Source organism: Poeciliopsis prolifica, unplaced genomic scaffold (genome assembly GCF_027474105.1).
Source record: "Poeciliopsis prolifica strain line A6 unplaced genomic scaffold, Auburn_PproV2 SCAFFOLD004, whole genome shotgun sequence".
NCBI classification, from domain to species: Eukaryota; Metazoa; Chordata; class Actinopteri; order Cyprinodontiformes; family Poeciliidae; genus Poeciliopsis; species Poeciliopsis prolifica.
Window position 1 is genome coordinate 8,252,249 of NW_026562379.1, and position 27,990 is coordinate 8,280,238.

At 37.1% G+C, this 27,990-nt stretch overlaps 3 protein-coding genes across 3 annotated transcripts; 1 reads left to right on the top strand and 2 right to left on the bottom strand.

Annotated features, from left to right (window-relative positions):
- Positions 1-656: 656 nt before the first annotated feature.
- Positions 657-6,123, bottom strand: tirap (toll-interleukin 1 receptor (TIR) domain containing adaptor protein). The gene is made up of 3 exons (XM_055028687.1): positions 5,991-6,123; positions 2,458-3,030; positions 657-2,145 (listed from the first exon to the last, which is right to left on the bottom strand). Exons 1-3 carry the CDS (start codon positions 5,995-5,997, stop codon positions 1,931-1,933), a joined length of 795 nt encoding a protein of 264 aa, XP_054884662.1. The 5' UTR covers positions 5,998-6,123; the 3' UTR covers positions 657-1,930.
- Positions 6,124-7,075: 952 nt separating this feature from the next.
- srpra (SRP receptor subunit alpha) lies at positions 7,076-15,701 on the top strand. The gene is made up of 15 exons (XM_055028893.1): positions 7,076-7,164; positions 7,277-7,414; positions 7,725-7,808; positions 7,952-8,115; positions 9,236-9,396; positions 9,472-9,634; positions 9,757-9,907; positions 10,017-10,135; positions 10,259-10,380; positions 10,473-10,559; positions 12,122-12,294; positions 12,552-12,765; positions 13,326-13,489; positions 13,859-13,957; positions 14,099-15,701. Exons 2-15 carry the CDS (start codon positions 7,292-7,294, stop codon positions 14,225-14,227), a joined length of 1,953 nt encoding a protein of 650 aa, XP_054884868.1. The 5' UTR covers positions 7,076-7,164; positions 7,277-7,291; the 3' UTR covers positions 14,228-15,701.
- Positions 15,702-15,805: 104 nt separating this feature from the next.
- fam118b (family with sequence similarity 118 member B) lies at positions 15,806-27,886 on the bottom strand. Its single transcript, XM_055028908.1, has 7 exons — positions 27,329-27,886; positions 25,438-25,527; positions 24,979-25,231; positions 19,466-19,693; positions 18,641-18,769; positions 18,240-18,537; positions 15,806-16,694 (listed from the first exon to the last, which is right to left on the bottom strand). The coding sequence occupies exons 2-7, from the start codon at positions 25,518-25,520 to the stop codon at positions 16,624-16,626; spliced, it is 1,062 nt and encodes a 353-aa protein (XP_054884883.1). The 5' UTR covers positions 25,521-25,527; positions 27,329-27,886; the 3' UTR covers positions 15,806-16,623.
- Positions 27,887-27,990: the final 104 nt, after the last annotated feature.

A 27,990-nucleotide genomic window follows, 5' to 3' on the forward strand; every position in this document is an offset into this window, starting at 1 on the left:
TTCTGCAGTTGTTCAGGGGGGTTGGCAAGTGGATAGGATTAGACAGCATCAATAAAATCCAGGACATGGAAGCGGCACAAGCCATGTGGGGAAATATAGAACGCTCTGTCCACATTATAAACAACACTTCCCTAATAATCTGTTAGATTGAATGATAAGGCTACTTGATATTGTATATTTAAATAAGCAAATGTTAACAGTCGCTTCTATCAGCAGTCACTTCTATCAGTAATGGTGCTCACCACCAATGTATGCATGAATGGCTAAATAACTGAATGTAGTGTAAAACTCTTTGGGGTCCTCTGGACTTGATAAAGTGCTTTACAAGTAGAGACCATTTACTACTTCCCATAACAGTATCTAGTCTGACAAGAAAAGAGGGCGTTGTCAAGAATATTTGGTGAACCTTAATGATCTTTGGACTATTTGACTTGAAAAGTTGAAACAGGCTCTATTTTTTATAATGTTGGACTTAAGCAAAATTATTAGTCATTGTCAGCAGGTGTTCAATCATTTCGATGACTGCATGAGCCTACTGACTTTGGGTTTGTGTCCTGGTATTTACAGAACACAGTAATTAACAGAACACAGGTTTATGCAGGTCAGGTTTATTGATGGTTCAAAAGTGGTTTTTTAATTAAAAAAAAAAATCACAAGAACAGTTTGTTGAAAACCATTAATATTCTTAAAATTCTATCCAAATTTAGCACTAAACCCTTTTTTCAATGAGTTTACAATTTTCAAGCCCCCTAATTGTACAAGAGCATACATTCATTAATCAATTACCCAATTGTAGACTTCATTTGTGTTAGAAATATGGACAAGTCAAAAGAATTGGCAAATAAATAACATGAGTGAAACTAAAATTCAGAAAAGGTTGTAATGTTCCCAAACATATAACTAGTTTATAAATTTGAGGTCAAGGGCAATTATATCAAGGGTTTTCCTTGATTTCTGAGGAGACAACTGGTCAAAAATTCTTAACTTACTTTAAGAGAGCTGCAGCAAGACTTGACAGCAACAACCACAGGGATTTTAATCAGCATAGTTCTACACATATGAAAAGGTGAAAGGTTGAATGCCTGAACTTTAGGATGCATACTACTACTCCCCAAAGAATTCAAGTACTGTATTATGAATTGCTATAGTATTAAATAAAGAAAACAAATGAAATATTAGTTTGTCTTAAGATATTTGTGTTTTTGAATGTATGTTATACCAATAAACCTATTATAATTTGCAGTATGTGTGAATAATTTTGATTCCAACTATGTGGTTATTGCTGTGTTTCCTTTAAAGCTTCTTTTGTTTCGCTATAAAGCCACTGATCCTAGTTTCCTTTCGTCTTCTTCTCTTTTGTTGTTTGTTACAGACTAACTTCACATAACCTTACTTCTTCTGCTTCTTGGAGCTTCCTGTTGGCTTTTGGGTGTATCACCACAAAAAGTAGTGAAAATATAGTTACACTAGAAGCAAGTCTCTAATCATTTAAACAGAAAAAAATATTCAACATTAATTTCTAAAAAAAAATCAAGCCCACATTAAACAAAAAAATCTGATATATAGTTTGGTGAGATGAGTCTGAGCACCTATTTTTTTAAATATATTTCTATACATCACCTTTTCTCTAACTTCAGGCCAAGCATAAAAGTGGATTATATTTTTAAAGGAATTAGTTATTGGTGGGTGCTTCATGTTCAAAACAACATTTTTTAGATCTGACAAAGAAAAGAAGTAATACTTCTTTGCCCTGTAAAGATGAATTTCTGCTGAAGTGTGAAAACATCTTGAACACTCCACCCAGTATGACTAAAGAAGTCCCTAGAGTGAAACAGCTTTTCGAAACACTGCAGGAAGTGACCAAAACTATCCGTAATGTGGGTTTAGTCATCAGCAGCAGTGTGTTTAGTGCACCACATGTATATATATTTTAGTCTTGGTCACAGCAAATGTCTCTGATGCTTTTGTCTCTCTGCTGTATCCGTTCTTGTGGCGTAGAAGTCTCGAGATCTACACCACGCGATGCCGGCTTTTGCACTGACATCAAGTTGCTTTCTTGCGTGTTGTCTCTTCTATCTGATGCACAGCTTGAGTCACCCAAGCTGTGGTTCAGTTCCTCTTCACTTTGAATCAACCTTTTCAAATCTAAGAGAAAAAAAAAGGCTATCAGACAAAGATCTCTTCTCCCAAAGCATGTAATATAATGCTTGTACAATCTATGTTCCTTACTTTTCTGACAAGCAACAATTGGGTGAATGTAATTCAAATCCAAGAGGACTCAATGTTTATTGTAACACATCATATGCCATAAAACGTTTGTTTTCACTAATGTCCTCTGATAAAACTCCCTTTTGTGTGATGGTTACTTATCAAGGGCATTTCAATTTTGATATTCAAAGTAAAAAGGCCTTGCTGCGGGGCATATTGACTGCCAAATATCTTAATTTGTGTACTTACAACTTTGTACAGTCTTATTGACGACATTGAAGCCATTGTCAGGATTCTTGCTCAGATCAATGTAGTAGTAGAACCTCAGTTCCTGCGGGTACTGAGAGTGGGCCAAGTCAAGAAGAAGGGGTATCATAGTATTGGACATGGGTCTCTCTGCCAGGGTCTGGTGCATCATGTAACTGCACCAATCATCCTGCACAAAGCTGGGAGTGATGAGCAGAGCCTGAATGTGACTGTTTTCCAGGGCCTTGCAAAACTCTGTGGATATAGCACCTCCTGGACATGAGTCCCTGTGCCATAGGAAGCACCTGAGGCTGCGGGGTGGAGTCTCAAGGAACAAAACCAGGCGTTCAGCCTCCTCAGTGTCTTTCTGGGCAAAGCTGTGGCACACAAACACATCATATTTCCGTCTCCATCTCAGCTCTGAACTCAGAGAAGTCTTTAACTGCTGTGGTTTTGCAACAGATGTTCCTTCTGATGAAGATGATTTAGATTTGACACTAGCACCCTCTGCTGGTTTTTCGTCTGTTTTGCTGTTCTTGTTTTGTGTTCCAGATTTAAAAAGTTTTTGGAACCACCCTGAAAAAAAAGCATAAAAAACACATTTAGAACTTGGTCATTTATATTCACGTATGTTAATCCTGAAGGGAAAATACATTTTACCAGTGAATCAAAAAAAAGAAGCGAAAAAAAAAGTTGCACAAGTGCATATACCCATATACTGATTTCATATATATATATATATATATTATATATATAATATATATATATATATATATATATATTATATATATATATATATATATATATATATATATATATATATATATATATATATATTAATAATAATAATAATAATAATAAAAATAATATTCAAGATACAGCCATTAATGTCTAAATATTTATGAACTAAAGTACGTATAGCCTACCACTTGAGTCAAAAATATTTTAAAAAATATTTGTTTGTTTGTTTGTTTTTTCTTGCATGGCCAGGATGGCCAAATGTAGCTGGTCCTAGTCAAGAATTTTTTTGAGCCATATAATTCACATTAAATTACACTTTACTGTGCAGTTTCACAGTAAAATGTTGGAACTGCACATCTGTCGCCTCCAAATCACTGACGGAATATGAATATCCATGAGTATAAAAGTTATTCATCTTTAATTGTGAATTAATTTGAATAATCTAGTCACTTTACAGTTACTGGTTGAAGACCTGTGTACGTTCCAACAAATTAATATTCTGATTATGGCATTCATTTATCGCAGCCTTCCTATTCTTCCTATTTCCAGGTCTTGAGTTTGATTTTTCCACTTCTGATAACTGTATAATATTTCTATGGTATTATCTTGTACAGTAGGGAGATTATAAGCACCATCAACATCAATGTAACATCTGTTCACCAAGTGGACTGATGCCTCCAAATCCATTCAGTGGTTTGGAGGTGACAGATGTGCAGCTCCAACCCTTCACTGATAGACCCTTTTTTCTCTGAAACATTGGGGTCATCTTTGCTTCCTGAGCTATAATGCTTACAAAAAAGGGTTGCAATCCTTTTGTAGAACCAGCTTCATCATTACTTCTTCCTCCAAAACTGCAGACAAATCACTCAACTCTTTTACAGGAAACTGTTTTTCATTAAAAGCATTTGTGCACATGGAATGAAAGCACAGTAGTTCATCTTTTGAAGTGGTTTCATCAAGTCAGGGAAATGATCTAATCACTTTATTTGATCATTATTAAAATTTATGAATTTGTAGAGTCATAAGCTCTATAGATTCAGAGTTTCTGACTTCTTGTTTATTCCTCTGTGGTGACAGTACAAAGCTGGTGGATGTCAGAAACTTTGTACTCTGTTCTGTAGATACTTAATAGGATTTAGCTTTGGGGATGTTCTTGGCCAGACCTCCTTTCCTGTCTTTAGCAAGGCAATGGTCACTTCAGGAGAGGTTTCCCAAAGGAAGGGACCATACTTTGCTTCAATGTGGTATCCTTAATGAAGCTCCCTACAGCCCCTACAGCTCATGTAGCCTCAAAACATTGACATTCAGACCATCACGCTAAATTGCTTATGACACGCTCCTCACCTAGTTGCCCTTGACACACTAAGTTTATCTTGATCTCACCAGACCACAAGACAGGGTTTGAAAAATCAATGTTACCTTATGCAAACAGTTTGTGTGCTTTAAAATGGATTATTATGTAAACATTTAGTTTTTTCAGACATTAAATAATAATACACTTAACTAAATAATATTAATATTTCCTCAACGTCAATATTAGTTAGTGAAGAATGATGGTAATTCTAACACATAAAATAAAAGTTTAGCGTGATTAACTTCAGATAGTCACACATGTATGTGTCTTTATATTCACTTATTAACTTCAGGTCTCAACTGTACGTCTACTTTCAAAAGACAACTTTGGTTAAAGGCTGAGCATGTGCACTCAACTTCTTCGTTCAACCATGACATGGCCTGTTCTGAGGGCGACTGGTCTTAGCCAAATGTGCTGCTGCTCATTTTCAGAAATATGGCAATCTTCTTTTAACTCAGGCCATCTTTAGATATGGCAAAAATGATTTCTGTTTCAGATACTCACCGAACTGTTTGCCATGTGGTGCCATATTAAAAGTCAAGTGACCAGCATGAGAAAGAATCAAGCAGTAATACCAATTTTAACTCACCTGCTGCTCATTCACACTTGTGACCATGTCACACTAACAAGATATACAGTATGGCACCTGCGAAGGGAAATTGCTATTTGGGCACAATCTGGACATTTTCACTAGCAGGTGTGCTCACTTTTTGTTGCCAGGAGTTTGGACTTTAATGGCTGTGTTCTAAATTATTTTGAGGGAACATCAAATTTATATGGTTATACAAGCTGTCTACTGACTTTCATACAATTTACATTGTACTTAAGTGTCAAATTTTCAGAGCTGTCCCATGAAAAAATATATTTAAAAAAGACATTAAACAAGTGTGAGGCAAGTAATCACTTTTGTGAGATGTCGCGTCTTATCAGGGGTGTGTAAGCTTTTAAAACCTACTGTGAATGCTCTTTAAAAGAAAATTAGATTGAATGCCAGGATACATCTGTTCTTCTAAATGACATGTCCAGACTACCTTTTGAGCACATAAAACTCACCATTGACTTAATATAATGTCAATAGTATGGTGCAACATATACTCAGGGACATTCAGATGACTCGAGAGCCCTCTCTGTGAAGTCCAGTACAATTTCAGTTTTCTCAACTGAATCCATACTTGTTCTTATAAATCTTTCACTGTCTTGCTAAAGGAGAAGTTGGGAATTACAATCTACGCCATGTAACACATATCATCCAAACAAAACCTTCTTATTTTCGTTTTAATTTTTCTTTCATCAAAAACAACTTGCCAAACCCATGCAGTTGTCAACATTTTAACAACTGCATGGTTGTTAAAAGGATTATGATTATTTCTTTCATAAGGAAAGAAATAATCAAAGACATAAAGTAAGCTTTGCATGAGAAACATGAAATACTTTAACTTACCATGCATGTTGTTAATACCATCATGTCTGTTTAGCTCTCCAAAATCTTTCCAGCAAATAAATAACTGATCCAACTTCACAAAACCTTAATTTGACTCACACGTTACTCAGAGAAACCATATCTCAGCAAACAGACAGACAGTTAATACCACGCTAAAAAAGAGGAAGTTACAATTTGCTGAAAGAGACGCCCAGACATGTGAGGCAAATTTTCTAATGCAAAGTCAGTTCTAGTTTTACGCTTAGTTAACGTTGCAGTTAACCCTTAAGTAGGCCAAGTAAAGAGTCAGGAAAGTAAAAATATATTAAATTCTATACATGTGGTGGTTTGAAAATTGTTCATCAGCTAACCAAAGTAAAACTGAGCAAAAAAAAAAAAAAAAACAGCAATAAAAAGGAAGCTTCTGAAAGACTTTCTCTTTTAAATGCTACTTGGCCTTCCAGACACATTCACAGGAGGCGAAAGGAAACTGAAGTTTTTAACTTTAAATGCAAATCACATTAACAGGAAGCTTGGTCTGTGAATTGAAATGAATCACAAAATAGATGTTTGATTTTTTTTCATAATTTCTTTGTAGATCATGTTGCATTGCAAAAAAAAAAAAACTTAAATAAATAAAAGTTTTCATTAAGTAACAAACAGTATACAATAACAGTAATTTCAATTTTAAAGAAATAACTCAGTTTGTAAATATATTTACTTTAATTTCAAATGTATATTTACTGGATTGACATTTTCAAATACTGTGGTAAATTAATTTATATTGTTAAAATATAAATTGTCCATAAAAATTCTAGATTAGGCCCAATATAAAACAGAATGATTATAATTATTAAAATTAACCATATTACAACAACTTTTGTTGTGACTGTTAAAATAGTTGCATTTTAACCAAGTATATCTAGACATTTAACTTTTTACATAGAATTACAACAATTAACATACTGAAATAATTTAGTCTGCGACACAAAATGGGTCTTGATAGTTTACCAAAACACAACAGTTGTGCCAGATTTGATTGACAGTTCCTATTAAAGTGAGAGTGACGTCTAGTTCTGGTGACGCAACACCGGAACTGGACGTCACTTCCCCCGTGATCATCTGACGTGTCTGAAACAGTTTTCCACCGGTATCGGGGTTTTTAACGCGTGGGATATTGATCGGACGGTAAACTGTAAGCTAAGATTTGATCGTTTTTACTGTAGGCTAACCAGGCTAATCTTTTGTTGCAGTATTTCCTTTGTGCTTTTAATACATTGTATGTCTGTGTGCTTGACCAAATCCAGATACGTGGTGACAAGATGTTGGATTTCTTCACCATCTTCAGCAAAGGGGGGATAGTGCTGTGGTGTTTTCAGGGAGCCGGGGTTAGCGAGTCTTTCACGGGGCCAGTCAATGCTCTGATCCGCTCAGTGATCCTTCAGGTGAGGGTACAAACAGAGAGAGCAGACATGTGTTTGTTGTCTTTTTTTTTTTTTATGACAGTCTGCAATCGGCAGCTAATGCTAAGCTAGAGCTAGCGGTTAGCAACTGCTAGTTGTTAGCACGGTTGGAGTAAAAACAAACGTAGTTTTCTTTGCAGAAGTGCACTAGTTTGCTTTTGATATCAAGAATTGTCACATTTTCTGGTACAACACATTCACATTTCTTTCTGGAAACCTTGCTGACCCATCATATCTCTTAAAATCCAGAGCTCATGATTACATGTCAACATGGGTTTTGTTGTTTTAACAGGAGCGTGGTGGGAACAACTCCTTCACTCACGAAGCTTTGAGTCTAAAATACAAACTGGACAATGAGTTTGAATTGATATTTGTGGTAAGGATCACACAGACAACAGTAAGAGTAATATGAAGCACAACAGAGGCACAATTTAAAGAAGCCTAAACTGTGCCTAGTGCTTTTTACTGCAATAGAAATTGTGATTAAATTTGCTTCAACCTTTGTCTTCTTCAAACCAGGTGGGTTTTCAAAAGATCCTGACACTGACTTATGTGGACAAGTTTATAGATGATGTCCAGCTTCACTTCAGGGATCGTTATAAGAATGAATTGGAACAAAAGGGAGCTCTGAAGCTTCTCAACAACACCTTTGACTTTGAGGACAGATTCAAGAAACTTCTAAGGTAAGGAAGTAAACGTCACCACTTTGAAGCAATTCATATATTTGGGAGGATGTTCATCTGTCCTTTGTTTTATATTTGTGGCACTAATGTCAGTTTATTCATCGTGTTATGTTATTTTACACCTGATATTAATACAGTGCCTTTTCAACCTTATTTTTATTTTATGTGAAAGACCATCACAACCTAGTGCAATATGTTATGCTGTAGATCCCGGGAAGGTTTTGAGTTGATCGCGGCAGCAGGTGACAAACTGAAGGCCGCCAGGACGCTGAAACCAGCACTTCCTCTTCCGACAGGCTTATCAAAAATACTCACTAAGATCCTAAATGTTTGTAGCTTAATTAAAGAATAATTGTTTTTTTTTAATCAACGAAGCATGTTAAAATTAAAAATCTCAGTAATTATTGTTTCAACACGGTGTTGCGCAATTCAGTGAGTTTCGGTTGCATCAACAAAAACAAAAAAAAGGCGACTCAAAGACCGACTCTGACTAGCAGAGCAGGAGTTTAAGTTAGCTACTCAAACACCACTGTGTTCATGAGAGGCTTATTAATAATTGAGAAATAAATACAAAGCCTGAGTTAAAAACATAACGTAATCTCTGCTCGACTTGCGGTGGTTGCCACAGCAACTGGTATGCTTAAACGATAGAGAGAGAGAGAGAGAAAGAGAGAGAGAGTAGTTCTGAGTTGATCGCCCGTTCGGGTTATTTTACCTTTGCTTACCTTTGCTGTGCCACATCACAGCCACTGTAGTTTCTGAACGTTCAATACACGACAAACTTGGACTCATTAAGTTGTTCCTTTCACAACAAACATCAAACAGGACAAATATATTTCATTAAGAAGCAAAGAAATGGCTCCTACCACAGTAATTATGGGAAATTAAATTAATTGTATCCCAATTTCATAAGATTCCTTTACTGGAAGTTAACTCAAAGAAATGGAGCAGTTTCCAGTGTTTTTGGCTCTTATTTTTCACTGATGTTTCTGAAATGGGCTGATGTGTTGTGACATGAAGGTTCTCTTTGTAGCTTGGGTCCAATAGGTAATAATCTACATGACAAAACCTTTGCTTTGTCCTTGTACATTCTCATTTCAACTCCCTGTTTTAACTAAAGAGAGGCGGAGGAAACCAGTAAAGCTCGAAGCCCCGCCCCCATGCGGTCCTTTAAGGAATCTGAGAAATCCCAAAAAACTGTGAAGTCAATGATTGAGACAAAAGGTGGAGATAAGTCGAAGGAGCAAGGAGGCAAAAAGAATAAAAATACCAAAAAGGAGGGTAAGTGACATTCTGGAATGGCTCATTTTGCGTAATCTGAATGTTTCAGAGCGTAATTGAATTTTATTTCTCAAGCTCCTGCAGTTGAGCCTCCCAAAGGGGATCAAGGTAAGACCCCACCTTCTGGTCAGAAGGATGTTATGAATGGTAACCAAGGCTTAACTCCTGAGGAGATCATACAAAAGAAGAGGGAGGATTTCTTCCGCAAGCGTATGATGGGACCTGCTGAAAAACCGAGGTGAGAAGCTGATCTTTTTAATTTCCACTTCATCTGCTCCAAACTGCGTAATGCAAGAGGCAGAGTGGTTGTTTGTATTTTAATTGTACTCTTTTCAAAATGATGATATTCGCTACTCACAGCAAGTCCCCAAAGCCCCAAAAACCAAAGGAGAAAGTGAACCGTGTTTGGGACAACGCAGGCAGCAGCACCAAGAACCTGGACTACAGCAACAAGAATGGAGAGACTTCTCCCAGAGAAGACCAAAAGAACCTGGAAGCACAATTTGACCCAGTAAGTTCACCTTGGTCTGAACCATTAGAGGTTTTCTTGGTGCAGCATTGTCTGCAGCATTACTCACACAGTAATGCTCACACAATCTAAGATCTGGGATGTCTTTCAGGAAATGCAGGTCAGCTCCATGAAAGGCGACCTGCTTGCTGTGGACTACGAGTCCAGTGAGGAGGGAGAGATAGAAGAGGAAGAAGAGGAAGTGGTTATCACTCAAACAAGCAAGACAAGGTTTCGTTTGTGCACATACTCTTGGCCAATAAAGATGATTCTGATTCTATGTTTTAACTTTTCATGTCAAATATCAATCTCACAGGTATTAATAATTTTCCTTTGTTTGTTTTCACCACGAAGTCCCAAAAAGAGTGGCGGTTTTGGGGGGATGTTTGGGATGCTGAAGGGTCTTGTGGGTTCCAAGAGTCTATCTAGAGAGGACATGGAGCCAGTGCTGGAGAAAATGAAGGACCACCTCATTGGTAGGACTGAATGCCCCTTTCTGTTTTTTGGAATTACACTAAATGATTTGATGTTTCAGTTAACCATTCATGTGTTTGCTTTGATTCTCCAGCAAAGAACGTTGCAGCTGATATTTCTTCCCAGCTGTGTGAGTCTGTGGCCAAGAAACTGGAGGGCAAAGTCATGGGCACATTCACCAGTAAGTCCTTTCACCACACCCACACCCAGTCCTGATCCCCTGGTGATGCAACTTTTTTATTAAAAAATTAGATCTGGTTGCTGTGTTTTCTGAGAGCTGGACATCTCCTGGGAACAGTGCATTTGTCTTCTTCTTCTTCAAAAAAAAATCTTCTACTCTGTTTTGCATTTGGATTTATTTTTGTAGACCTGAATAAAAGTAGCACATAGGTAGCTTAGGATTTGGCAACAAAAAGTTTGTGCAGGTCATAATCAACCAGTCTGGGTAAAGTTTGATCTTCAGTCTGGACCCATAAGCTGAAGTTCATTACATAAATCTGTGCAGATTTAGGTAATCCTATAGTATGTAAGAACTGGGTTGCTCATAGTGTCAGCATGTTGGTGCAGCTCTGTTGTCAGTTTTAATTTGCTTTTCTTATTTTGTAGACTTTTGCTCTTCTTGGCATACTTTTGCTCATTTTTTCAGTTGAGGCATTGTGTTTTTGAACAATTATTCCATTTGGCTTTGGATGCTGTGCAGCTGGAAGATTTTTGGTCTTACTTTTTTTTATTTTCTGACAATTTTCATTACGCCTAACCATGGTAACAAAGTGTTTTTTGTTGTTGATTATAATTGGGAGTAGCTGATTAGTTAGCATCTCAGTAACTCAAATAATACCTGAACTATAACCCTGAATTCCAGATGCATTGAAGAGGCTTCATGGGTTTATAGCAAAACCAAAGAGCAGAGCAATACGGAGGAAGTTCAAATCCTCTCTTCCATCCATGCTCATAATGACCGATGATCATGACTCTTAACATCTTGCTCAGGCCATAGCCACACAAAGTTTTAAAGAGGAGCGGCAAAAGCAAGCAAACATGGTGGATTAGCAGTGTTAGTCAACAATGCTGAGTGTCATCCTGGAGAAATGTGAAATATCGTCTCTGCTGCCAAGATATTAAGCTGTTGGAATATCAAGACAATCATTAGACTGCTATACAGCAACAGTCAGAGCGTTCTTAAGATTCTTTGGAACACCGACTGCTACTAGAGATTTTTTCTCCTTTTGGGATGAGTAAAGATCTTTTAATTGAAGTGAACTGAATTACAACAGAAACAGTCTTTGGGGTTTTGGCAAAGGCACCTGAATGATGTATTATGGGGACTAGATATGTAAACAGAAATCTATTTTAGTGTTTATGGCTTATTTAGATACATTTTCCAAAGTCTGACTTGTTGGTGGATCTTTATCTATGAAGTTGAGATTGAAGTTTAATATAATAAGATGAAACCAAAACCAAAGAAGCAGTTTGTATTATTGCATTATGCTCAGAATTTTACTACCCAGAAAAATGAGGGACATTGAAAATGTGTTTGACTCATAGTGTTAATAATTTTATGCTATTAATTCTAACATTGTCTTCGCAGAGATATTACATCCTCATGGTTTTGTAAATGCATTGCTATTCATCAATATACATTTCTGTGTATCTGCTGTTATTCTGACTACTAGATTTGAAATAGTTTCTCTGTAAATGGCGCCAAAGAATCTGTTTCCAACAGAAGCTTGTGTGTGTTCATAGCTGTGGCTTCGACGGTGAAGCAGGCCCTGCAGGACTCCCTGGTGCAGATCCTGCAGCCCAAGCGCAGAGTGGACATCCTGAGAGACGTCATGGAGGCTCAGAGCCAGCGCAGGCCGTTTGTCATCACGTTCTGTGGCGTCAACGGGGTTGGCAAGTCCACCAACCTAGCAAAGGTGAGTTTGATGGTCTGTGGTTGCGATTGGTGCTTGATGATATGTATGGCAGCACTTCAAAACTTTTGTTAAATGTGGCAAAGATTAGTGCAGAATAAAGTTGTTTTACAGTATTAAATTTATGGGTGGAGTGGTGGCACAGAGAAACAATATTTATTTCAGTTCTTTCTGTTGTTCCCATATTCCTCCTCCTACTATTTGGACAACATTCAGTTTTTCCTCATATATTCTGTTCCATTTTCCCTGTTTTGGTCCAGATCTCCTACTGGCTGATTGAGAATGGTTTCAGTGTGCTGATCGCAGCTTGTGACACATTTCGTGCGGGCGCAGTGGAGCAGCTTCGTACCCATCAGCGCCGCCTGAACTCTCTTCACCCCCCAGAGAAGCACGGGGGTCGCCCGGTCGTCCAGCTCTATGAGAAGGGCTATGGGAAAGACGCAGCTGGAATTGCAATGGAAGCCATTGCCTACGGTAGCAGAAATTTTGGGCCATTTACAATGCTGTGCAAACTTTTTTTCCCAGTTTGTCTGGTTGTAATAAGATACCTCAGTGTGTTGGAGATTTTCTGTGACAGACCTGCACAGATGAAGTGCATAATTAAGTTAAAGTAAAAGAAGAAAAATTTGCTGTTCCTGTGAGAAAGCTATGGACTGTAAGTTGAATATTTTTAGTGAAAATTGCAGAAGGATTTGAAGTCAACTGCAGAAGACTTTCAGAAATGTAAGAAATAGGCAGAAGCAGCAGAATAAAGACAAAACCTCCAAAACGCAAACAGATGGAGCTTGAGCCATTTTACAAGAAAAACAAAAAAAAAACATTTTTTGCTCTTCAAAGCTGGGAGAGATTCCTTCACAATTTGTGCTGCTTCGTGTTCTGGGTCTGTTGTGTAAAATCCCAATAAAATGCATTAATGTTTGCCTTTTTAGTAAACGCGGAAAGGTGTAAGGGGCATAAATAGTTTTACAAGGTTGTGTATTGGTTATGATTACAACCTAACTATTGATGTTTGTCTTCTCCCCATCCCTCCCAAGCTCGGAACCAGGCATTTGATGTGGTGCTGGTGGACACTGCTGGGCGAATGCAGGACAACGCCCCTCTAATGACAGCTCTGGCCAAACTTATTGCTGTCAACATGCCTGACTTAGTTCTGTTTGTTGGAGAGGCTCTGGTGGGCAATGAAGCGGTTGACCAGCTGGTAAGACCCCTGATTAAATTATGAAGTTTGGCCTCTATATTTTTAGTTAGGTTTAGATAATTTAATATGAGATGACTCATTATTATTAAGTGATATTAAAAATTCAGTGAGATTATTCAGAGATGTTTATGTGCATCTTCCACTAATCCTTGGTTTTGATTAAATGTCTGATGTTTAATCTGGCCACCAGAGGTCAGCGTTGCTCTACTTACCTGTTGCTTCGTGAAAACTAGTTTTTTGTTGATGCAGTCCTCCACACTTTTTTTACTCTATGGTTGAAAAGATGATTTTATGCATTTCTTCCCCTCTCCACCTGTCGGCCTCAGATTTCAGCTGAATATTTCAGTGTTCTCCTGTTTGTGTCCTCAGGTGAAATTTAATCAGGCTCTGGCGGACCACTCCATGTCTGACAAGCCTCGCCTCATTGATGGAATTGTTCTCACAAAGTTTGACACGATTGATGACAAGGTATCGATCCTTTTTGTTTATTCTTTATTTCACACTTGCTTGTACTGCACTTGAGCAAGTCTTCCAGTTGATTCTGGTCTTGTAAATAATTTGCATTTGGGAAACCAATAGCCTCTCATGAGTCTCTTTCCTCCCTCACAGGTTGGTGCAGCCATCTCCATGACTTACATCACAGGCCAGCCGATCGTTTTCGTGGGCACGGGGCAGACCTACAATGACCTGCGCAGCCTCAACGCCCGCGCTGTCGTCGGCGCCCTAATGAAGGCTTAACAAGCGGCTGCACACTCTGCTGAATATTTATCGGTTTTCAGAAGAAGTCGGCGGTACCATTTGCGACACTGCCATGAGATGTTCAAACCCACCCTTTCATGCTCGTGTCTCGCCCACCCAACCTTGCATTAAATAAACTCGAGCGACGGACAGATGGTGCACTTCAAGAGAAAGTTTTCCATTTTAATGCAGTGAAACCTTCCTTTTGGATAATTTTTTTTTTTGGGGCCAAAATAGTCTATTTCAGATCAACTAACATGGCATTTTAACTGGACCTTGGTTGGATCCCCAGTTTGCTGGTTCACACAGCAGAACTTGTGTATTTTGTCCCTCAGTTATCTCCACTTTATGGAAATTGGTTTTCCTGTTCCCAAGGAAAGCTCAGCAACCGTAGTGCCTCTCTCTTTGGATATCTTGATTAATACATTACAAGGATTATTACCTACCAGCCTGAGTTAAAATCAGTATTTATGCAGGTTAACAGGTAAACTAAACTGCTTAAAAGAAGCTAAATAAACTAAGGATGGCAAAGTCTTAATTGTGATTCTGTATAAATCAGAACAGTACATCTAAATCATAAATTAACAACTGTGCTGTCTTTTTTTCATTTGGACGTTTTGTAATTAAAACCATCTTTTAGAGATTTTTACATCCCCCAAACTGACAATTTACTTTGTACAGGAAGAGTATTTATAGTCATTTAACTTTTTCACATTGTCACACCTTAAAACCACAAACCTCAATATATTTTACCCAGATTTTATGTGATGGAGGAATTCAGGATTATGAAGTAAATGAAAAATTACATAGGTCTTCAAAATTATTATAAAAATTGAGAAATCTGCACTGAAGAAGTAAAACTAGCCTTACAATATTTACAGAGTTAAGCTTTTTCCAGAGCTTCGATCTGAAAAAAGATTCAAGATTAGATACATTTGGTATCATTTTAACGTACATCAGGTCTCCCTGTCCCTGCTGAAGTAAAGCTTCTGCACAGCATGATGCTGCCATCACTATGTTTTACTGTGAAGATGGTGTGTTCAGCATGTTGTACAGTGTTGTTTATATACCTGTTTGTCTTTATACAAACAGGTTTTTGTATAAAGGTTTCATCTGAGAAGAGCACCAAGAACATGTTTCTACATTCCCCCACCATTTTCCTAAAACTTACACACTGACTGCAACTTCACATAAAAATCTGATAAAATACACTGACGTTTGTGGTAATATGACGCGATGAATTTGTTTTTGTCTGTCAGTCTTAAAGATTTGAGACTAAGCTGTTTTCTATCAAAGTTATGGTACCCCTTTATTTTATTTTCCCTTACATATTCAGAGTAAATCTAAGTTTTAAAGATCTTTAGACCATCCTTTTAAGGTGTGGTAGTGCAATACGAGAAAATCAAGGGTCATACTGGCATTTTGAACTAATTTATGATTGTAAACATTTTTTAATAAAGCTGCTATATGCTTAGTTGGTCTGGAGAATGAAACTTTCTCGTTACTTTTACAAAATGAAAGTAAGAGCCATGCAATGATCCTCAGTGTCACAAATGAAAAGAGTGGAATACCAAAAGCTTTATTTTTAAAATAGTTCTTATAAATACTACACCAGAAACACATGCAGGTTTTAAAAAATATATAAAGCTGACAAAGAACACTTGTTTTAAGCAAAGGGGCCTGACCTTTTTATGTAACACAGTCTCATTTACTTGTCATATTTCTGGAGAAGTTATATTCTCCGTCCCTTTCCTTAATTATTCTGGTAACTTGGTTCAGCGTGACAGATTCAATCCATCAACGCAAGGCTTGTTTTCAGTTAGGAGCGCATGTTGTGCCTTGAAGCAAATACCAGTAAGGTACTTCAAGGTGATGCATTTTTTAATGCATATTTAATTTGCAGAGCTATGAGTTTTGCCAAATCTGAGGGGAGAACATAGCAATCTGTCATCTGAGTATAGTTGCATGCTAAATGCATCAGCATTTAGGTTTTCAGTTTTCATGAAGCTGTAGAAACACCAGGATTTCTACAGCATTTAAATGTTGGGAAATTGGGGTTTGAGGTTTATGGTTTTGGCATTGACAGATTTATCTCAACTCATTTAAAAATGAAATAAAATGAGCATTGGGGGAAAATACTGACAGCTTTTAGCTCACCCATCATCTAATAAAATATTAGACTGGATAGCACTTAGTGAACTGGATCCACCACAAGCTGTAAAAGAAAGACATTTCAAAAGTCTTACAAAGAATTTGAAAAATTAAGAAAATCACGTTCTGGAAAACTCATTTTCATGCATTAAGGAAATGAGTTTTGGGCCAAGTTTAAGTTGTGTTATTCTGAAAATGTCTATTTAAAGTGGCATCTTCTCTGAATCAAGGAGTTGCATCTGCTCTTAGCCCTGTAGGAGGCTTTTCTGTGTGCTGAAGCCATTCTGCTGTTCCTCTGCGTTTTGTGAAGGTGATCCTGTGGATCAAAATAAAAGATTTATTCATATAATATTCAGCATTTATTTGGAATCTTCTTTACATGGAAAAACATAGCACATAAAAAAATGTACAGTTTCAACTTGAAGTATTACGATCAGCATATCTGTAGCAAATAACATATTTTTCCTCCATCACAATATCCCTGTAAATTTATGAGATTATTGAGCTATAAATAAACCAGTCAGTAATGAGATCCAGAGCAAGTTTGTGTAATTGCAATGTTGCTCACACTGATATTGCATTGATATTTGCAATCTAACTAATTGTGTTCGACTTCAAGATCTGAATTTTTCATGAAGGTAGAAAAATTTGAGAATAACTTGGAGTAAAGTATGATGAAGGTTTTTAAATCCTCTCAGGTCTGCTTCAACCTGACCTGCCTGTTTAACTCATGACTTTGTTTATATAAAACACTTCTTAAAAAGGAGAGAAACTTGGTCTTAAAAAGCTAAAGTAGAGAAGGTCATGGTCAAAATCATAAAACTGTTTACTTTGAGGTATTTTATTATGTTTTTTATGGTATTTTATTATTATTAACACAAACCTAAAGTTCTCTTTGTGTACGACAACAGATTTATGAATGACTGCATGTTGAACAAATAAATATTCATGTACAAATCTAAACTCTGTGCTAAACTGTCTTTATGGACATAATCCAAAGACATTCATGACCAGGTGAGAATCAAAATCATTAGCATCTATCCATCTGAGAATTCTTACAAAGCCATTTGTAAGGTTTTGGGACTTAAGTGCACCACAGTGAGATAAATGAAGAAAACATGGACAAAGCATGGATAGTTTGCTGCAATTTAGGATGATCTCTGCTTTCTACCATAAATTCCTGAAGGCTATCTGGCTATCAGTTTGTGATTTTAAGATCAAGTTAACTTGGATTATGTACCAGGAGATGGGATACTTGTGAATAGCTTAAAACAATAAAGCGAAAGATTTGGTGTTAGCAAGCTAAAATCTTGACTTAAATTAAATTAAGAAGATGAGGCATAACATGAATTCTGATATTAATCCTCAAGAACCTTTAAATCTAGACAAATTCTGCAAAGAAGAAAAGGTCAGATTTCCTCCACTCAAAGCCAGTTATCTCATATGCTTCATAATTGTGTTTTTGCTTGTGCTTGGATTGCATTTCTCCTTTAATGAATGAAATCATGATTTGAAAACTGCTTTTTGCATTTACCCAGGCTACCTTTGGTAACATTTGTTTGCTTTCAGTAGGAACATCTACAGCACAGTAGATGTAGCTGTAATCAAGATTAGCAAAAAAAAAAATCTCCCTGCTTACAGAAGGAGAAAGTGGAGCTGAGCCAAACCATGTGATGAAACAGGGACTAGCAAAACTCAAGCTCTAGAATAGTATGTTGTTACTTAAGTCTTTCATTCTCCTTTAGAGATGGCATGTACCTTTTTTCAGTTCTCCTCACCCACACAAACTGGCCCAATTAAAATGTAACAATAACTGATTTAAGGAGCTAAAACCAGGTCCACTGGCTCTCATGCAGCTTACCCCAGCCATTGGTAGAGACGTCGCGGTTGCAGATCTCGTTGGCCAGCCTCTCAAAGTACTCAGGCAGGTCAGCGTACTCGTCGCCGTATGAGATTACCTTGATGCCCTTGTCCAACATGTTATCACGCAGCTTCTTGAACTCTCCCACGTCTTCCCGCCGCACAAGCATAAAGTGTTCCAGGTCTGACTTGTGTTTGACCGCCTCCAGGAACAAAGCCTGAAAGGTTGTGTCGTCCACCGTGCGTCCACAGCCGAGAAACACAAAAGACTTAGTCTCATACAGCTTCTGGATCTCACGCTGTAAAAAGAAAAACAAAACACATTTTTAATCTGTCGCTGGAATATTAATTAAGCAAACCAAAGTATAAAAGAAAAGAAAAAAAAGAAAGTCCAGGACTCACCATAACCTCTGTGTTCCTCAGTACGTTCTGATAGCCAGCAGGGTGCAGCACAATGCCACATGGGTTAGTGTAAACACCGTGAATATGCAGAACACTTAACCTCCGTTTCTCCTGAGCCCACTCCAACACCTACAAACAAGACACGTACACTTAACAGTCCATTGCACAAAATCCTGTTCTGGCTGGGCAGAGAGTAAGATCACCAAGTAGTGGTGAGAGAACATTAGCCCCAGTGGAGACAAGGCATAAATACCAGGGCTGAGAGGGAAAGCATCAGGTCACTCTCAGATCTAATATCTGCATGACTAAACTCTAAGCTGAGGCCAATGCAGATGACAGGACAACTCTTTGTGAAAGACTGATTCCTGTTCAGCGCAGTGGTAAACCAAAAGTAAACACAATAAGATCTGTAGAATCTGACATCAGTGGCTTGAACTTTAACTTTCTTCCACCTGTCAGAAACAGAAACAGCTTATCTTTGTTTTTCTTAAAGCTACCAACAAAGAACTTCATATACATGCAATGTCATAAATGGGAAGTTAGTCATCACTCTATGAAATTTCACCATCATGCTTTAGATGAAACGTATTATTTCAGGCGTATTACTGTGCGTGCAATGCAAAATGCAAAAATAAATTTGCATTTTCCACATGTCATTATTTTGAAGCAACTCTAAGCAACTTATGTAGTAAAGTACAACTCACTGCTTACTGTTGGACATGCATGAATGACCTTTGGACTCTTTAATGATAAAAAAAAGCTGACATCATGCATTGTTACAGGAGAGATCAATTAGTGCCACAATACAATCAAAGCAGAGCTTACCTTCTTCTCATCAGTCAGGTCTAAAGACTCCAGTTTGGTGTCCTGGTGGGCTGCGTAGATCTCCAGCAGGTTGTCAAAGTTGGTGGTAAGCACCAATGCGCCGCTCTCCATCAACTGCAGCACAGATCGCAGGAGGTGTTTCCCTGCGTGCTCCATCTTGCATTCCAAGTCGTCAAACACTTCGTATAGACAGTCTTTGAAGAACGTGGATCGAACATTTCCCGTTCTCTAGGAGACATAATGACACAAGGCAATCCCTTCTTTAAAAGGTCTTTGTACACAGCACACTGCCCTTTGGTGCATTTCTCAAAACAGAGTTGGAATCCTCAAAGCTACTTGCTCAGTCTTGAAATCATTGACTCACTTGTGCACATCAAATACACAGTTTCTCATTTCTGTGAATACAATGCACGTCTATTCTCCATCATGCAAGTGATTTAAATTCTCTGCTTTTTTCTGCATTTTAAATTGCTTATGTTATGTTGATAAATATATATCATACAGGTCTTTGTAGTCTCCACAACAATTAAGCTTAAGTTCATCGTATAAGTGTTAACATGCAAAATGCTTGAAGAAGTCATAATATTCTATGTCAAGCACCTTAATACACTTTCCCATTAGATTTTATTTCTAAATTTTTGATTAACAAAGTTGAACTAAAAGGATGTCACCAACAGATGAGACTGAAAAAACCCCAAAGCCACCAGAAATTGCAGAATTGTTTTAGAAGTTAGACACATTGTCTGTGTGCAATGTCTTCCCTGAAATAAATGTTTATAGAGAAGCTAAGGCAAAACTATGACTACATTATTAATAATAAAAACATCTTTGATCATACCCTACTTTATGGTATACCTAAGGGCAATTTAGAGATCATTTAACCAAACAGTCATACTTTGGATTGCAGGAAGAAGCCAGAGTACCCTCAGGCAGTAGTAGTGCTAAAGCACAAACAAATTAACTTAGAATTCCCTCTGCATAAAAGGCAAAAAAAAAAAAGGATTAATTTAGCTTTACAACCTTAACCACTTAACCTAGATGATAATGTTTAAGTAATTAGAGGAGTCTGAGATCAGAATTTAAACACTGAGTGGAGAAGAAATACTGTTCTCCGAGAGCTGAAAATACCTTATATAACGAAGTTAAGTATATGATATATTTTCATATGACAAGAGATCATAACAAGATGAACTAAAGTACATAAAAATGCCTCTAGGCCATTAAACAAAGTTGGTCAAAAGTGAAGCCAAATTTTTAACTTGAAACAAAATGCCTTTAGATCAGACTGACTTATGATCCAACGTGACCAGTCCATGTAGGAATTAAGTCTTGTAGAATAAAAATGTGTATCTAAGGACTGAAGTGACCTGAAGAAGGATTATTCACTCTAAGTACTGCTAAACAGAGTAGCAGGAAAAAAAGAAAAAAAGTTAATCTTGCATTCTAAGAAAAAGGGGTTAATTCTTCCTAGCTTTTGAATAGAAAAAAAATCAGGATTTCAACACATTTTTGTACATTTTTACAAAGCCAATATTTTCGGAGATCTCAACAATTTTCAGAAAAGAAATATTTCGGGAAATATTCGTAAAGAGGTTAGGCTTTCAACAACGAATCTGCTATTTCCACTGGCTGGAAACAAATGAAAGGATAATGGACAAATGAATGGATGATGGATAGACAAACAATGAAACAATAGAATCGGGGATAAAGTGTGAAAATATACATTTTCACATTCTTGCACTCTTCAAGGTGCAAATTAAAACTCCATATTTAATCTTCAATGAATAGTTGTGTGTTAGATTTTTAAACATCTGTAAGCGTCCATTGCCCACTTCATTGCCCCTCTGATCCTTAATCTAACCACAAGAGCAGCAACTCACACTGCATTACTCCACGTAAAGTTTATGTTCTGTCAGTGTGAGGCATCATTTTCATCCTTACCTTGAGGAGGGTCTTGTAACCCCCGCCCCAGAAAAAAAAAGAGCAAGAAAGATGCTGATATCTAAGAATAGCAAAGGCTAGCACAGTGACCAAGGTGATCTGAGATTGGAAGGAAATGCTCCACCGCCTTCCACAGATTACAGCTCTAATGGGCTAAACAGCAGGAGTCCCTTCCACAGGAAGAAGCTCATTATCCACAGCTAGTGTCCGCAGCACCCATCCTGATCACCCTGTCCTTGGGCTGACACAACTTATGCAATAACCAACAAATAGACAAATAAGCAACCCTTCTTCTTCTTCTTGTTCAAACTATCCATCTCAAACTGATAAAATGATCTTTCATTCACAGGGAAGACTCACTAATTGCTTTCAACAAATACATTTTTACCATTTAAATAATTACTACAAGCATAGCAGGTGATAACTAATCTATAAACAATAACAGATGAATGAACAATTTCTTTTTTGCTTTGAACAGCACAAGTTAAGAGCCTTGCTGTTGCCAGACTCATTACTTCTACAGCACACAGAAACTTGGCCGGTACACAAATCCATGAAAGTGGGTTAAACCTCTAACTGGCTATAAGGCAGGTGTCTCACACCCAGACACATGTTAGCATTCCAAGTACAAATGATTAACAACGAGTGCGGATTATGGAAATGGTAAAACACAGTCATAAAAATAAGGTTTCATTTAGTAGGTTACCTTTGTCTGAAAGTAACTTTTAGAGAATAAGTCACACACAGAAGAGTAAAAGTATCTCTATAAAACAAGAGAAAAACATTAACGCAGGTTTTGTGAATGGAGCGACTAAAAATTATGTTCTACTATGGACCCACAGGTGGAGCTTTAAGTCTGAATGGAAAATCTGGGCTACAGGAGGGGAGGCAATGGGGTGTTCACATTATTCCCTGTTTGTTTGTTTGTTTTTTTTTCTTCTTCCCTCCGGCCGGCTGCGCTGGACCCCGCTGTGTCTGTGACCAAGGGGAGTGGGCTGATGTCTGCACGACTGTGGATCGAAATAAACACAACGGATAAAGCCATAAAGGCACTGTTTGTTCTCTTTGTCCCGACAGGCTGGGAGCTGAAACAAAGCGTGTTTTTATCAATGTCAAAGGTGCGATGAGACATGACTAACACAGGAGGCAAACGGTATTAAGACTCCCATCTGCCAGCCCCGCTCCAGATCAGACCGGTTTGGTTGTATGTAAATACTACAGATTTTTTACAGATCCATTAATACCACCAAAAACTCAAGAAAGGCAAAATCAGTTAAAGTACATAATTTTATGAGATACCTTCCACAAAGTAGTGGAGGTCTCAAAATGAATGTGATTTCTTAAAGATATACAAATGGTCACAGTGAGGACGTGTAATAGCAACTTGCAGCAGTAAATTGCTGAATTTTTAATAAAAATTAGTTGACTTTGATTGGTTGACCACATGGAAAATGTTTTGAAATTTTGACAAACTGGAAAACTTTATTCTATGCTTAAGGATGTATATTAGATAAGTTCCATTTCTAGAATCAATATAAACATCTTGTATATAAAATCATCTTGTTGAGTCTCAATTTATACAATATAGCTCAAGGATATGTCAAATCAAATAGTAAAAGGGGATTCTTGGGTCAAATACTAAAGACAGAGGTTAGAAATTTTGAAGTGAGATTCTGCAAAAAGGGTATAAACATTTATTACAGTTCTGGGAGTAGATATTTCTCTTGATGTCTTCATTTGATGTGAGTTACATTTTTTTTTTTAATTCAGTCAAAAGTTTCACCGTGTTAAACCTCTACTCAGTTGTTTGCATTAAACAAATCTAAAGTGAAGCTGATGATTACTCACACAGCAAATGGAGGTACCTCAGTTCTACAAAGGGAAACTTCAGCCAATAACTGTGAACACAATTTTTGCGCTTAACAAAATCAAACACATAAACAAGAAAAAAAAAAAAAAAAAAAAAAACACTGCACATTCTAAAATGTGGCAAACTTGATAAAAGTTGTCTCAAGGCTTCATTTGCACTTGGGCCAAAAGATCAAACAGACAACCTGTACCTTCAACATAAGTGAAGGGGAACAAATTTTAATAAAAGGTCTCCAATGGCTAAGACGTTTTTTTTTTTTTTTTTCACAACAGACTATTTTAGAATAGTCTAATTTCTTCCGTAGAAATAAGACAGATGCTGTTAAATGGCAAACATTTTGCTGGACATTTTAACAAGACTGAGGAAACAATTTTTTTATTTCAAGGACAAATTACCTTAATTACCAATGCGTACAAAGATCGAGTCCAAATAACTGTGTTTCATGTCCCTGGTGGTAAGTCCTCTCTTACTTCCTCTGGGAGTGAAAGTAGTCATTGTCTTCATGATAAACAGTCATGCAATGTATAGATCATGATAATTCAAAGGCTCATAGTATTGGGCTTGTATAAAGTACTGTGATGTTTCTGAGACTGTTGAAAACAGTAGAAACACTGTCCAAATTAGATTTGCTATGCGTTAGACACTGAAGCACACACAGTTCAGCTATGACCAGGAGACACTCATTGACGATTAAAATTTTATTGCAGAACTGGCCATTTTATTCTTTAATATGAAAATTTACAACTAAACAAGTTGTAAATGCTACATTTGTTACTGAGAGGAAATGTAGAATCACCCTTATCTTTCACCCCAATTATCATGTTAATCTTTTAGAATCCATGACTTTTTCTTTCTTTACAGATGAGTAATCTTATTCCCCAAAAGTAATCTTGAACAATTCCTTTGGACATTTTCATTTACATTCAGTAAATGACCTCTTTCAGAGGAATGAGTTGTGTTCACCACTTTATATCTGACCGATGAATCATTCTGTTGTAAATTGGATCGTAATCTGATAAGATGAACTAGTGTTTTCTAATGATTTTAAAACAAATGTGTGTAACAAGCATCCTGCAGCAAAAACACTTAAGGTCAAAACTTCTTTAGTGGAATTCATAAATTAGCACAATTATGATCTTATTTTTTAGCCACACCTACATGTTTCCAAAACATGCAGCTGTATTTCAAGACATCACTTTGAGAAAGCATGTTAGTTTTCCTATTATTTCCATTTTCTTTTCTAAACATTAAACGCTGTGTTTACAATATACCATAAAGGGCCAAATGACTAAATAGTTAAAAAGTGATGAAGTAGCAAAAGTCTGATGAAAACTACAGTCAGTGCTACAGAGAAGCACTTCACAAGACTTTGGATGCAATCCATGAAGGAATCAAAAGGAGGGTTTCAATGCACGTTTTTTGCAGAGACTTGCATTTAAGAAACACTCAACCTGTTAACCAAGTGAACAAAATGACAGTAGTGTGTATTTGCATTGATTGTTTTTAATAAAGAAGTCTAACAATCAAGTTTTACACCATGACAAAATATGAATAATGTCTGGATGTGAATGTGTGGAAATTGAAAAACACAACATCCCTGGTTCAGAAAAGGTCACAGCCAGACATGTGTTTGTGCATGTGCAAAGGAGAACTTTAGGAAAGGGAAGAAAGAAAGAAAGAAAAAAGACTCAGACGGTCTTACCGGGGAAAGTTTCTGAATGAGGTCATGGGCCACATGCACCAAATTCTTATCTTCCTGCATGTGCTTCTGGAAACGCCGGCTCTCCTCCTCCTCCAGCAGATCAAAATCATTGGCTGCGTCGAGGAGGGCCTGTATAAGCCCTTTCCAAGAGCGAAGAGCAGGAACCTGCGGAGCCACTGCAGAGCTCACCCCTGTACCAATCACCAGAACAAGCTCGGGGGCTCGCTTGGTCTTCAGGCTGGGCAGCAATTTCCTTTGGGGCAGGCAGAAATCAAATGATGATGGTGCTTCACTAATCCCTCTGACAGCACGAAGGTTAAACAAAGCCTTCATGCCTACTGATTTTGCAGTTGGAAACTAGCATCTACCTTCATCTAGCACTTCTAATGATTTGAATTAGTTCTGCAAAGAAATCCTGAATATGTAACAGCATTGGCATTCAGGTGCACCTGAGCTTACCTGGGCTTTTTAGCATTTGACTCTGCATCCTGAGAATCAACTGCAGGACGCTTCTCAGATTTCACTGCTACAACAGAGGCCATTCAGCTCCTGTAAAAAAACATGACCAGTTACTTAATATCTCTATAAAAGCTGGTTTGACCAATTTACCCAGTGGCTGGTTTAGACCGGTGTCAATACTGCCACATTAATAGTTTTTCCAAACCAGAAACTGAGTGACTATGAAATTATGTCATAGGTCTAACTCCGGACATTAAGGTGAGACTTATTACAAATACATGTAGGTGTTTCATGAAGTTAAATTGTTGCCTCTCATAGTTTACCTTATATGTAAATTAAGCATAGACCATTCTGAGCTCAGTTTTTCAATTCAATGCTAATGGAAGGAAGATGCACAACAAAGTTGAAGATCTAATTAGGATTGTATCAAAGACAAACGCTGCACTTCTTTTCTATTTTCAAAAGTCATTCTGAAAACTGTTTTTCAGAATTGACATGACTATATCTGCCAATTGCCTTTGTATCTTATGTAGTGAAGGTCACAGGACAATGACATTACCACAGGACAATGACATTACCATTAACTGTGGTTTTCTCATTAAATCTTGTCTTTTCCACAATAGTGTAAACTAGACATTCCTACATGGTCATCACCTCAGACATTGTGTTCACATAAAAATAAATTCTGGTAAAATTACGTCTTGATTTTATCCCACAAATTAAACAATGGAGTCACAATCTTTGTTCAAAAGGCATTTTGAAAATAGTGATTCAGAGACTATAAACTGAACCAGGTAAAGACAATTCTTGGATTTGGCGAGAGATGATTGGAACAATCTTAAGTCTGAATTTAAGTTTTTATTATAACTTACTGTTATTTTGTGTGATTTTTAAGTTTTACTCTCTCAGCTGGATTTCCCTTGGAAGAGAGATCTGAGATCCCCAAGAGAAAAACTTTATTTCTGCTTAATTGTCACACCAACTAAGGGGTCTGAGGACACCAATGTCCTCACAGAAGGTGAAGGAGTATCAAATCGAGAACACTAATCAATGAATATATTTTGTTTATTTGCTGCCATTAGAAAATTGCTGTGCTGTGGTTTAAATTGCCCATTGAGTTTGAGGGGTGAGTTTTACTGTATCCCATGAAATAATTCGATATGCATTTAATTTTTAGATGTACAAGTTTGCATTTGAATGATTTAAAGTAATGTTTTGTCTACTACATAAAGTATTTCAATTATTTACATTATTTATTAAAAGATGAAATGGCATGTTTATTTTATTTTGTCCCTTTCAACTCTCCATACTCCAATAAACTGAATATCTTATTGGTTTGCAACACATGAATTTCTGAAACTTAAAAAAAATAATAAAATAAAAAATAAAAAATTACTGCATTCCATACAGCCCTTTACAGTGATATTGCAATTATTATATACAGTGTGATGTACTGTGAAATCCTAACACAATAATACATAAACTCTTATTTGATCAAATTATCAGTGACATCTCTCGTCAAAGATCCCAATAAACACTTCATTCATCCTGTCTATCCTTACCCAGCACTGTGCAACGCCATACAACCAGGAAATATTTTACTCATTTCCTTCCGGAAACACACCTCACCTAATGATAGGGACTTTACACTTTTTGTCAATAACATTGTGGCCTCTACATTTTTTAACTTTATAACAAAATATTTTGGTTCAAATAATTTTATATTATATTATCTTTTAGTTCAATTGTAAGTTCAGAAATACAGTTTAATTACCGTAGTATTCCTAGAAGATGCCCAAGAGTAAATTGTGTTTGTGTCTGGACACAGATAAACTTCAGATGTCCGAGTGAAGAAAACAAACAAAGAAACGAAAATGTAAACGTCACTTACCTTGCTCCAGGTAACTCCACTGTTCACTTCAGCTTAGTTTTAGGTGCTTTTCGATTTTAAGTCAGATAGTCAACCTGACTTAAAATCAAGATTGAACTTGATCCACTTTTCTTTTTTAGTTCGGAAATCAATAAGCCTTCGTGGCGTTTTTCTTCCTTCCTTTTTTTTTCTTTAAGTCTTGATGTTAATCTGATAAATGGCCGCTCTTAGCTGTAACTTGGGAAAATAAAAATTCACCACTGACAGTTCAGGGACAATAGCCTCGCTATTTTCTCGGAGTAAGTTTAATGTTTTTTTTTTTTTCATCAAAGTCCAAAAAATAGAGGAAAAAAAAAAATCCAGGTTTGTTAAACTCGTAAAACTCCCTCGACACCACTGCCTCCGGTCATTGTGACAGTATAACTAGCGCCTCAAATATTTGTTTCCAATAAAAATTGTTTTAGTTAATGTCTTCTCCCCATGCGTAATGGGTCACAAACGCTCTCGACCTCTGCTGCTGCCAGAGCCGCTCGCAGCTCTTCTGTCTATATTGACGGTTTTCAGACTGTTAAAAGTGACCGCCCGCGGTCCGTAGTGTGCACAAGGTTCCATGACGCTTTCACGTGCTATAGTAAATCTGTGTTGCGCTGCCGTAATAGAACGTCACCATAAAATGCATGTTT